This window comes from Phocoena phocoena, chromosome 13, assembly GCF_963924675.1.
Source record: "Phocoena phocoena chromosome 13, mPhoPho1.1, whole genome shotgun sequence".
Taxonomy (NCBI): Eukaryota; Metazoa; Chordata; class Mammalia; order Artiodactyla; family Phocoenidae; genus Phocoena; species Phocoena phocoena.
The window spans coordinates 71,603,006-71,615,433 of NC_089231.1; the positions used below are offsets into that span (position 1 = coordinate 71,603,006).

The 12,428-nt window shown below is 49.0% G+C and overlaps 1 protein-coding gene across 1 annotated transcript; it reads left to right on the forward strand.

Annotated features, from left to right (window-relative positions):
* The first annotated feature begins 5,940 nt into the window (after positions 1–5,940).
* On the forward strand, positions 5,941–9,371 carry LHFPL7 (LHFPL tetraspan subfamily member 7). Its single transcript, XM_065890560.1, is given in 3 exon segments — positions 5,941–6,141; positions 6,941–7,079; positions 9,109–9,371. Coding segments are annotated over 3 exon segments (603 nt in total).
* The last annotated feature ends 3,057 nt before the right edge of the window (positions 9,372–12,428 follow it).

Below are 12,428 nucleotides of genomic sequence, written 5' to 3' on the forward strand. Positions count from 1 at the left end.
GAATAAATACGTGACTGAATGAGTGGGGAAAAAACCCTGGCAATCATCTCTTCAAAACCCTGGTGTATTCCAGAGGCTCTCATTTTACAGTGGAAAGACTGAGGCCCAGTAAAGCAGAGATCCCCTGACCAAGGCCACACTGAGTGTGGGTGGCAGAGCTGGGACTTGAGCCTCGGTCTCAGGCATCACTGAACCTTCCTGCTTCTGACAGCACCAACTGATGTGTCTCATTTGTCGTGTCAGCATTTATAGCATCAGAGTGATGCCTCTTGTTCTCACCTTCCCAGCATCCACGGCCCATCCTCTGCTAACAGCACCTTGGTTTTCCTCCTAGAAACCAACCCATCCCCCACCTTTAGTCCATGTAGTTCTAGTGCGGTGAGCCTCATGACATGCTTACTCTAATCCCCATTCTCCAACGCTCAATCCCTAATCCTTGAGCCCAGGTCCTAGGTCTGGCCAATCAGAGCATCCCATTTCCCTGGCCTCAATGATGGGACCCAAGCTAGTCCAGTGAGCGTTAATCACAGCAATTGCGGCAACTATGTGCAAAGAGGAGTTTTTTTTTCTCTGGGGCTGCTAAGCCTGGAGGCACCAGAAGCCAACACTGTTAGAATCTGCCTGAGAGCGAACCTAACTCAGCAGAAAATGGAGCTGAGAGATGGAGAGAGAAAGAGAGGGCCATTGGTTGTTCACCTGGAGCCAGCTGTGCCTGAAGCTGTCCCACAGAATTTTCAGTTATGTAAGCCAATGCGTTGCTCGTTTCTAGTTGAGCCAGTTGGAGTTGCACTTCTGTCACTTACCGCAAAGACAAGACAAGCGCCTATTCTGTGCCAAGTTTTATGCTGAATGTGGGGGACAAAGATTTTTCAGATCCAGTGCCTACTCTCCACAAGTTTACAGCCTGCAGGGTAGATATCCAGATCCCAGAGAAATATCCCTCAACTAGAATTACCAAGGCAGAAAAGTAAAGAGCACAGTGGCAAGAATTTCAACACCTGGTGTTTAATCGTAGATCGGCTAATCCCTATTCATGCCTTCTCCTACCCAGGAAACCCCATACCCTCACCCCATCCTGATTTGGGGCTGGCTTTTCCCTCTTTGCCCAACCCACCCAGCAGCCCAGTGAAAGCCTGTCGATTTAAGGAACTGGGAAGGAAAATACACACACGTACACACACGCATGCGTGCGTGCACACACACACACACACCCCTCAGACCAGCTTATCACACACTTGGGCTTTGTTCAAACAGAAGGACACCTGTTATGAGGTCGCAGACGTATGTTCAAAGCTGGAGCCTGAGAAGTGGCCACGTTGGAGGGTCTTGACCTGAAGTGTGGTGAGTCTGGAGGGAAGAGGGATGTGAGGTCAGGATGGGGAGAGAGGAAAGTATTGTCCAGGAACCATAATGGGCTTTAAGGGTCCATGAGCCCCTGAAATTACAATACTGTGTGTGTGTGGGGGGGGGGTGTACAAGTAAGTCTGCATGAAGAATGTATCCATGCTTTTAAATCCTATTTTCAAAGGAATTCATCACCTCCAAAAGGTTAAGTCCCACTGGTCTAGGATATGGCCATCTTTCTGCAGGTGGGTGTTTTAGTCTACTCAGCCTGCTATAACATAGTGCCACAGACTAAGTGGCTTATAACAAACAGAAATTTATTTCTCTCAGTTCTGGAGGCTAGGAATTCCAAGATCAGGTAGATTTGGTGTCTAGTGAGAGCACGCTTCCTGGTACATAGATGGCTGTCTTCTTGCTATGTCTTCACATGGCAGAAGGGGCAAGGGTGCTCCCTGGGGTCTCTTTGTAAGGGCACGAATGCCATTCATAAGTCCACCCTCATGACCTCATGAGGGCATTCCTAAATGCCCAGCTCTCAACACCATCACCACTGGGGTTAGAATTTCAACATGTGATTTTGGGGGGGCACACAAACACTCAGTCCACTGCAATGGGGAAACAGAGGCTTGGAGCCATTACATTACATCATAATTTGACCAGCTTACACAGCCAAGTTGTAATGGAGCTGGAAAAGCACCAGAAGTAGGGCTGACCTGGCTGTGCAGCTAGGAGAATGAGACAAGGGATGCGGGTCAAATCCTCCCCTAAACCCTACTTGCCCATCTTCAGATCTCAGCCTGGATGTCACCTGGCACCCAGGCTGGATCAGGTGCCCTTCCTCTGTGCCTGCCCCAACATCGCCCTGGGCTTTCTCTTGGTGTGACGCTGTGTCTGTCTGCATCTGTTGATCGATGGGTTGGCGAAATACACATCTCAGACTTCATTTAGGCTACACCACACTCAGATATCTCCACCTCTCCTAACAAACCGGTCCCTCCTGCAGCTCCCTCCCTATCTCAAGTAAGGGCAGCTCCTCCATTCCAGGTGCCAAGGTCAAAAGCCCTGGCGGCATCCTTGCCTCCTCTTGGTCCCTCACACTCCAAGTCCAATCCATAAGCAAAGCCGGTTGGCCGGACCTACCTTTTTCCTTCAACAAAGATCCAGAATCCGCCCCCACCCTCCCTCTCTCCTCTCTCTCAGGTCCACTGATGTCTCTCACCTGACCGGCTGAAGTTGCCTCTGGTTGCTTCTTCCTCGCCCTTCCTTCTGCCTCTCCTCCATGCAGAAGCCAGAGTGATCTTTTTAAAACACTGGGACAGGTGACGTCACATCTCTGCTCAAGACCACCCACAGACTCACCATCTCACTCAGAAAGTAAAAGCCAAAGATCTATCATTGCCTACAAGGCCCACCACTCTCCCCCTTTCCTCATTCCTTCCAGTTACCGGGTCCTCCTCGCTTCTGCCAACACGCCAAGTACACGCTTACCACAGGGCCTTTGCACCTGCTCCTCCCGCTGCCTGGAATTTCCTCCCCCATAAATCCACATGGCTTCCTCCCTCAGCTCTTACTCAAAGGTCACCTTCTGGGCTTCCCTGGTGGCGCAGTGGTTGAGAGTCCGCCTGCCGATGCAGGGGACACGGGTTTGTGCCCCGGTCCGGGAAGATCCCACATGCCACGGAGCGGCTGGGCCCGTGAGCCACGGCCGCTGAGCCTGCGCGTCCGGAGCCTGTGCTCCGCAACGGGAGAGGCCACAACAGTGAGAGGCCCACGTACAGGAAAAAAAAAAAAAAAAAAAAAAAAGGGTCAAAGGTCACCTTCTCATGGGGGCTTTCCTGACCATCCCCCAGTCACTCACCATCTCCCTTCCCAGCTTCATTTTCCTCTGTGGCACTTATTTACATCAGGCATCTTATATATTATTTCCTTATTATCTCTCTCTCTCCCAGTAGAGTGTAAGCTCCATGAGGACAGTGGTTTTGTCTGTTTTCCTCACTACTAAACCCCCAGCACCTAGAACAGTTCTCAGAACATAGTAGATACTCAATAAATATTTGTTGACTGGATGGATGGATGATGGACCATATTCTTCCACCCTGTTCGTCTGCCTTGCCCACGAAACCCTAAGCTCCTTGAGGGCAGGCACTATGTTCTGTTCACCGCTGTATCTGTGAAGGTCACACAGGGTTGGGCACATAAAAGTTGAATGAATGAATGATCAATTCCTTCCAGTTCACAGACGGGGACACGGACAGCAGGATGATGGGGACATACCAAGGCTCTAGCAGCCACCTCTAAATACCCGAATCCCAGTTCCCCTCCTGCCATGGCTGGCTATGGCTACCCTGGCCATCCATGCTCACTGGCTGGAGCAGGTGGGAGGGTTGACCAAATTCTAACCCTGGGTAGCTCCTAAAAAATGCTGGGGTATTTGACTTTTAAACTAATTCCTTAATATCACTTTGGGCTTAGGTCCCAGAGTCAGGAGCCTGATTCCCTGAGTTTGAGTCCCTGGTCCACCACTCATTTCCTGAGGCTTCATTTAGTCATCTGTAAAATGGGAACTCAGATAACAGTACTACCCACCCTATCATAGAGGGACCACAGTCTTGAATTGAATGAGGCACTGGAAGAGTTTAGAACGGGGCTTGATGAGTGCTCAGGAATTGTCAACTGCCATTAACAGTTAAGCACTGAGCTGGAGGAGAAAATATTCAATCCCTTTCATGTTTCCCTTAGGTGGATTCCAGGTAATTGAAGCCTGGCCGGATGTGGTTTCGGGTTATAATGCCTCATTTAAGTTTCTGGGCACCTGGACGGTTGGTGTGATTTTCCCAGGTGACACTGAGCACATTATCTGGAGAACAAAACTTCTTTCAAGGTCAGAAACGCCCGGAGAGGCACTGGGGCAGCCAGAGAGAGGCAAAATCACGGGCCTCAGTCAGCTCTGGGCTCCCCAGCTTCCTGGCTGGAATTACACCCCTCGGGATCCTGCCAGCCCCAAAGTTGAGGCTGATTTTGGTGTAGGACAAAAATCCATCCTCCCTTCCTCAAGGGGCCGTGTCTCATTTGCTGGCTAGCTGCCGTGAGGTTTTTCTAATCCTGGGAATTAAATGCCTGTGCCATCTTACCCTGACCTACCTTCCCAGGCTTAGCTCAGCCCCTCTCCCTGCAGCACACCTGCATCTGACCCCCTAGAACCTTCACAACACCCCCACCCCCATTTCCAGAGAGACGAGCTGACCTCCCCAAGGTCATATGGGGGAAACGTGGTTTGTTGCTTCTTTCTACCACATCATCCTGCTCAGTGATTGAACCCAACACCACATGCCCCCTGGGATTTAGAATCTGCTTTTGCAGATGGAGAAGCTGAGGCCCAGAGCAATGGGGCAACTTGCTGCAGGTCACACAGCTGGGAAGTGGTAGAGGGACTGGCTGGCCTCCAAGCCCAGGATTCCGGCCACGTTTAAAGTGCTGGCTGGGCTTAGAGTCCCAAAGTGAAACCCAAGGTTGAAGTCCTGGAAAGTCTGTGTAGGTGCCCTTGGCTGGCTCAGCTGCTTTTGACCCCGGGTGCCCTTAGGCTGCCTCAGCCCTTCTGGGCCTCACTTCTGACCATCAATGACAATGCTGGCTATTAGCAAACCACCATCCTGCCTCAGCATCCTCATCCAACCTCTATTATTATTTTGGTAAGACTGGACTTGAAATCAACTCTCTTTCTCCTTAAAATAGATTTTAGTTTAAAGTGGATAACCAGTATCATGCCAAAAAATAGAACAAAAACACCACAACAAATACAAGGAAAATCCAGCTACATCCCCAAAATCTCACTAGACCCCACTGCTTGCTCAGGGCTCCCTGTCGTTTAAAAAGAGGAGATTGACAGATGCTTGGGAGATGACTAAGACCCTTTAGCTCCAATAGACATTTTTCTCCTTGGTGTAAAGAGAAGGATTGAAGGAGAATTGAAAACTAAATAACTCTTGGCATTGAAGGCTGGGTTCAGGTGCCACCTGACTATCCCTCAAGGGTCATATGTGGCACCACATGAAACAGCAATATATAAAACAATGCCATTTACATACATGAAAAATACACATATACTGAACAATATTGATTTTGCAAAAATACCTCCATACAAAAAGATACACATGAAATAATGGTTAGGGATTGAGAGGAGATAGCTGATGGGCAGGGTTAGAAGCAGACCTTTTGGAAAGTGCAAGCCTTGATGGGCAGAGCGAATGAATGAAGGAATAAATGAATGAATGAATGAAACACGAGAAGGGGGCTCACATGGACCAGTGATGATCATTTCCCGAGGACTGGTTGTGCTCCAAGGTCTGTTTAAGCACTAACATTCATCCTAAAATTTGGAGTTTCGACTTCCAGAACTTGTTAGGGAAAAGACCCACCCTCACCCCAGTTATTAACACCTCCAAGTGCATCCCAGGCCAAAGGGAGGCTAATGACCTGTGATCTGAAGACAGGACCAGATCCCTGGCTGGCCGGGGAGCGGGGGACACCTTTGCCAGCCCCTGTTTCTCTCTTTCCACTAATCTTGTCCCTTGACCTCTAGGTCACTGACATTCCCTGATGATGGGCAGCGTGTGGGCAACTCTGGGGCTTTCCCTAACCTGCGTCTCAGCCCTCAGCCTCATCTCTCCTGCCTGGTTCCAGACCACCACTTTCTCCTTTGGTGTCCTCACCTACTGCTCCTGGCCTCAGGGTAACAGCTGGAACCAGAGCTGTGGGACCTTCAGGTCCCCGGATGATATTCCTGACTTTGCCTGGAAGGTGAGGCGTGGTCTCATCCATTCACTGGGACCTGGCGGTGGGGCACTCTTAAACCCATCAGAATAAAAAAAAAAAAAAAAAAAGCCAATTTCTGCCCACCTTCCTTCTAACCTCTGACTCGGTAGGTGCGGGGTGGGGTCTGGCTATCCGCATTTTAGCAAACACCCAGGATGATCCTGAAAGCAGCTGCCAGCATGCAGTGCCTTTGTACAAATTAGGAAAAGGGTGCCCCTTCTTCAGGACACTATACTGCCATCTGCTGGAAAAGTACTGTAGTCAATATGCATTTCTGTGATGAATCCCAAACGCATCTCCTGGAGTTGTGCAGTGCACAACCTGTACACACCTACCTGGTCATCCTCTATCTAAGCGCTGCTAGGTTTGAAAACCACAGCTAAGGTGTTGAAAGTCACTGCAAATTGCCAAATTCAACAATGGGCACAATGGGTTGGGACTCCCAGTTCAGCACCTCTAAGGAAGATTACACAGCCTTCAAAACCGATTACAAAGGTGCCTCTCTTGGTGACTCTGCTGTATAGCAGGTACTCAATAAAGGGAGGGTATAGTGGTTGTAGATCTAGCTCTTAATTCTGACTCTACCTCTTAAGTAGCTGTGTGCTCTGAGAGAAATGACTCCAATTCCTTATACCTCTGTTTGTTTATATGTAAAACAGGGATGATAATAGCACAGATCTTGTGGGATTTTTGAGGACTCAGTAGCTGATCAGTTAAGCAGAGAGAGCAGAGACTGCCCCCACCCCAGACAACACCCACCCTCCCTCCTTTCTCTTCCTGGCAGGTCTCAGCTGTGATGCTCCTTGGAGGTTGACTCCTATTGGCCTTCAGTGCAATTCTCTTCCTGTCCTGGGCCTTAGCCCCCAAAGGGCTGTGCCCAAGGAGGGGCAGCGGCCCAATGCCAGGGGTGCAGGCAGTGGCAGGTAAATCTTCTATCACATATGTGGTCCAGACATGTTTGTGGAATGAATGAATGAATGGATGGATGGATGGATGGATGAATGAGCCTGTAAGCAGAGTCTTGCCTCCTAGTTGAATCTCAGAGATAAACCCTAGGATTGTAGACTATTCCAGGTCCTTTAACAAGCCAGAAGTTGGAGGTAGGGAATGGTATCTTTAACATCACCCTCTCTTGCCCTTATCCAAACCCAGTCTTAATAGTCTGTCCTCCTTTGTTTCTCTCCCATCCATCCACTTTGCATCCTTTTTACCAGGACCATCACATACAGTTGGGCAGGTTGTGCACTGCACAAGGGCATCCAGCTGAGGGCTGAGAGCTGCTGAAATCTAACCATGCTCCAATCCCTAAGCTGTGAAAACTGCCCGGCTGCATCTGCTTTTCTCTAATTTACACATCGGCTTGGGATGATCTAGCTCAGGTCTTGACTGAACCTTCATCCAATTAATTCTCCACCATCTCTCACCTGGTTTAGAGGTGACCACCTCACACGTCTCCCTGCTGCCACCCTTGCCCCCTAGAGTCTGTTTGCCACACTCTGGCCAAGTGGGTCCTGTTAAAGCTGAAATCAGACCATGCCACTCGGACTGGCTTATCCGCACCAATGACTTCCTGTTACCGATGAGGCTCCACAGATGAAGCCCTCATTCGCTCACTGACCTCACCTCTTACCTGCTCCGCCAGGCTCAGCATGCTCCGGCCAAACTGGCTTGCTTTCTGTTGCTCATGAAAACCAGGCTTGTTCCCTCTGCCTGGAATTCTCTCTTCTCAGATCTTCACATCTTGCTCCTCCCACATCATTAAGGGCTTTGCGCAAATATCACCGCCTCAGTGGGGTCTTCCATGACCTCAAGGTAAGGGAGCTTCCCTCTCCTTAGAGTCTCCTTCCTCTTACCTTGCTTTCCATTTTTCATAGCACTTACCTGCCTGCTTGATAGTATCTTATCTGCCTGCTTGATTATTGTGCATCTCTCTCCACTAGAACATCAGCTCCATGAGGGCAAGGACATGTCTGCCTTGATATCACCAGCATCTAACACGGTACTTTGCACATAATAGTTGCTCATTAAATATTTGTTGAATCAATGGATGGAGATACAGTCCTTGTCCTCCAGTGTCTACTGGGGGTGGGGTGTATTAGGCAGTTATAACTCAGTGGATATTTGGCACAAGAGGATGAGCACAGGATGCAAAGAAAAACTCCAAGAGGTACCAGACCCAGTGTGTGGAAGGTGTTAAGGAAGGCTTCCTTGAGGAGGCATCACCGAGATGAATCTGGAAGGATGAGTGGGAGTTAACCAAATGTAGAAGGGTGTTTCAGGTAATGGGAACATCACGGGCAAAGGTATAGAGAAAAGAGCAAGGCATGTGCAGGGAACTTCAAGTGGACGAGAGTGGCTGAAGGGTGGCTGCAGGTCACGTGACTCTCCTGCACGGGGAGTGCCTTCTAGGTGCGGAGGTGTCCGGTTCATTTTCTTCGAACCATTAGTACCTTTGACAGAGTGCCTAACAGTTTTGATGAATGAGTGCATGGCTGGATGGATGGGTTGGTGAATGGATGGAGTAGGGTGGGTGAGTAGGTAGATGAGCTGATGGATGCATCAATAAACATATTACTGGAAGAATGGATGAATAGATAGATGGATGGAAGGATGGGGAAAATGGGTAGACTGGAATATGGATAGATGGATGGGTGGATGAATTGGTGGAAGGCAGGTGGCTAAGTGGGTGGATGGCTGGATGGCTGGATGGATGAGTGAATAGATAGGTAGGTGTAGGAATGGAGAGAATGAGTGGATGGGTGAGTAGATGGACAGATGGGTGGAAGGCTAAGCTGAGTGATAGGTGGATAAAAGGATAGATGAACCAATAAATAAGTGAGTGGATGGATGGATGGGTGGGGGGATAGGAGGGTGGACGAGTGAGTCCTGGGATGGAAAGGCAGCCCAGAGCCCCTTGACTGACACACTGGTTTTCCTTGCTGCTGTTTCTAGCCATCGCCACCATTGTGGGCCTGCTGGTTTTCCCGATCAGCTTGGCCTCCCCATTTGCCAAGGAAGCCTGCTTAGCTTCCTCTGTGTACCACGGTGGTCAGTGCCAGCTGGGCTGGGGCTGTGTGACTGCCATCTTCCACACAGTCCTGGCTAGCCTCCTGCCCATGTTCAGGTGGCTCCACGTGACCGAGGTCCAGCAGAGGACCATCCTCTTCTCCAGTGACACTGAGAGCATCATCCTTGTGCCAGAAATGAGCAAATAAAAATATCTCAGGAGGAGCAAAAAGAGCCCATGCAACAGTTGTATGAAATCACCATGCACCCAGGTTCAAATCCCACCTCTGCTGCTTCCTTGCTGTGTGACCTCAGACAAGACACTTCACTTCTCTGGGCCTCGGTGTATACTTCTGTAAGATGGGAGTGTGTGTGAAATAATGCCTACCTCATAGGGTTGTTATGAGAATTAACTTAAGATGCTGTGTATAAATAAAGCCCTTAGCATGATGTTAGGCACTAGTATTCAATAAACTTTAGCTATAATTATTATAATCCCTATCTCACAGGACTGTGGTGAGGATAAATCTATTCATGCAAAGTGCCTGGGGCAATTCTGAATCCGTGGTCACCACTCAAATACTACATCTTTTAATAAGTGTGTGCATATTCTCTCTCTATGAGAGAATAAAATAAAAATATCCTTCCCTTTTTATAACTCCTCCTCTTGGAGAATTTGAAAATTTTTCATTTTCCCATCAAACATCTAGTGAGTGCCCCTTATAGATGAGAGTTGGTCCAGTGCTGGGGTGGGGATTGAGGGGGTGTCAGGCAGTAAGGACCTATCTCACCCCTCCATGGACAATCCCACTGATGTGGAAACTTCACTGTTATTTGGGGAACATGAGGCCCCTCACAATCCAGTCCGAACCTCTCTCTCCAGCTTCTTTCTTGTCATTCACCCAACCCTGCGCCTCTCCCTCCAGCCACACTGAATTCTGAGCTCACAGTAGGTCTCTTCACAGCTCCACCCCTTTGTACACATTGCTCTCTCTGCCAGGGATGGAGTCAGTCCGTTGCCTTTGCTTATCAAGACCCATTGCCCTTCTTTGGGAAGAGCGCCCTAATCTTCCCTTGGGGAATGACCCTCAGCAACTCTCTGACCACCCCAGGCTTTAGGATGGACAAATGAGTCCTTCTGGCCAGTCAAACCCAGTCAGAATGATTGGTTCAGAGATGGGCATGGGACCTGTATAAGCCAACATGGACAAGAGTGGAACCACCAGATAGACAAAGATGGAGCTCTAAAGACTTCACTTGAGTAGCTGGATGCAGCCATGCCTGCTCCGCTACCTGCAAGAGACATAGTCACAGGCAGCTCCAGGCTGGTACCCCTCTAGTTAGACTGCCCAGAAGAAAGAGTGAACCGCTCTCTTCCCAGGGATGGAATCTGATTGGCCAGAACTGAGTCATGTGCCCACCTTGGGGGGAGGGGCTTGTCAGCAAGCTCAATAGACTATAACTATAGTTATAACGTAGGAGATACATTTCCCCAGAAGACGGGAGAAGTTGCTGGTCCTAGAATGGGGCAAGGATGCCAGGCAAGCAAAAACATTTGATACCAAACTCTCTCTTTAAGGGAAGCTTTATTATCTGCATTTCACAAAAGTGAAAACTGAAGCTCAGAGAGACAAAGTCACTTGCCCAAAGTCACACAGCTGATCAGTGGCAGAGCTGGGATTTGAATCCAGGTCTGTCAGACTCTGTGATGGAGGCAAAATAACACCTGAATTTGTGATCTCTGCCCCGACCCAGCTCACCAAACTCTTTTGGTTTTAAATGTTCAACTAAGAACATCTGTAAATAACAATATTATATTATTAGAGCAATTCTATTATTTTGAAAACACACAAACCACAGAGAATGCAGCTTGCATTTGTCTTTCAGAAAAAAACAATAAGGACAATAATTACTTTAAAAAGTAACAGAATAATGGAATAAAGTAATAGAAAACCTAGGAAGCCACCACATGGTATCCAAACGGACTCGAAGACCAGTGGTATGTTTCAAGTGTCATCAGCACTCTGATGTGAGTCAGGCTTCTGTGGGAAGATTCCAGGAGGCCCAGGCAGCATCCCAGTGCAAAAAGCAGCAAGTAGATGCCGCCAAGAAGAAGCCCAAACTCAGCTTCAGGTCACCCACCTGCGCTAGGGATGAGCTGCCTCCTCTATGTAATAACCTTACAGTAGCTCCCAAGTTCCTTAATTTTCTCCTTCAACAATTTCAGCAATGCCAAAGGGAGCAAATCTGCAGCCTATGAAGCAGAAGCATTTACACAGACACTGTCTTTATTTGACAAGAGACAGAGGGATGTCTTATTTTCTGTTCAGCATAATACGAGGTATTCTTTGTTTGCAGGAGCCCTTTACCTGCCGAGGCTGGAAATCACTGTGCCCACAAGACTGAATAAAGCAAGCCAGGAAGATACTGGAGGATTCCTGCCCAGCACCCCGATGTAATGGAAAGTCCCTAGGGAACGGCATCGGTCTGTAGGTCGTTTGAGTTCTACTAGGTTGACTTAGCAACGGATTGGCAAGCTGGAACTTCAAAAAGGATCAAACTGTGCTCCTTCTAGAGTCTATACCTGTCCTGGGCTCAAGCTCTCAATGTGTCTAGCAGCTTAAAAGCCAGCAGTACAGAGACCCGAGAGCCCTTCCCTGACTCAGCAGAACCCGATGCAAACGGCAGAGTCAGAGTGGGTTTTGCTCCTGCCAAGAACTGATGGCCTCGCCACACCCAACTCCAGTTGCTCTGTCATAGCCCCAGAGGGCTCAGAGCTCATCCCTTCCCCAGTTCTCCTTCAGGAGCTGTGTCAAAGATTCACCTGAGAACCTGAGCAAGACAGATGATGGGAACTCAGGGAAACTGAGGTCCCAACCAGGAACTCATCCCCAGTGATGCTAGGGGCAGAGGGTCCCAGTGGAAAGAGGGGGGCCAGGACTGAATCCAGACCCAAGGGAGGCATTATTACCCCCAGTTCACAGAAATGAAAACCAAGGCTCAGAGAGGCAAGGTCACTTGCCCAAAGCCACACAGCCAGGAAGTGGCAGAGTTGGGATCCTAAGTCATCCCTCCCCAAGCACGTGGATAAAGATATAGGACCTGATTTTAGTTGGTGTGGTGAGAAAGTCACTCCCACTTCAATCCTCCTTGAAGTCCTCCAAGAAGAAAGGCTCGTCTGGTGCTAGCACGTCTTTAACCTCTCAAACCCTTAGCGCATCTCTTCTTAACGGCAAGAGAGCAAGCTTCAGAAAGCCTTTGGTGGG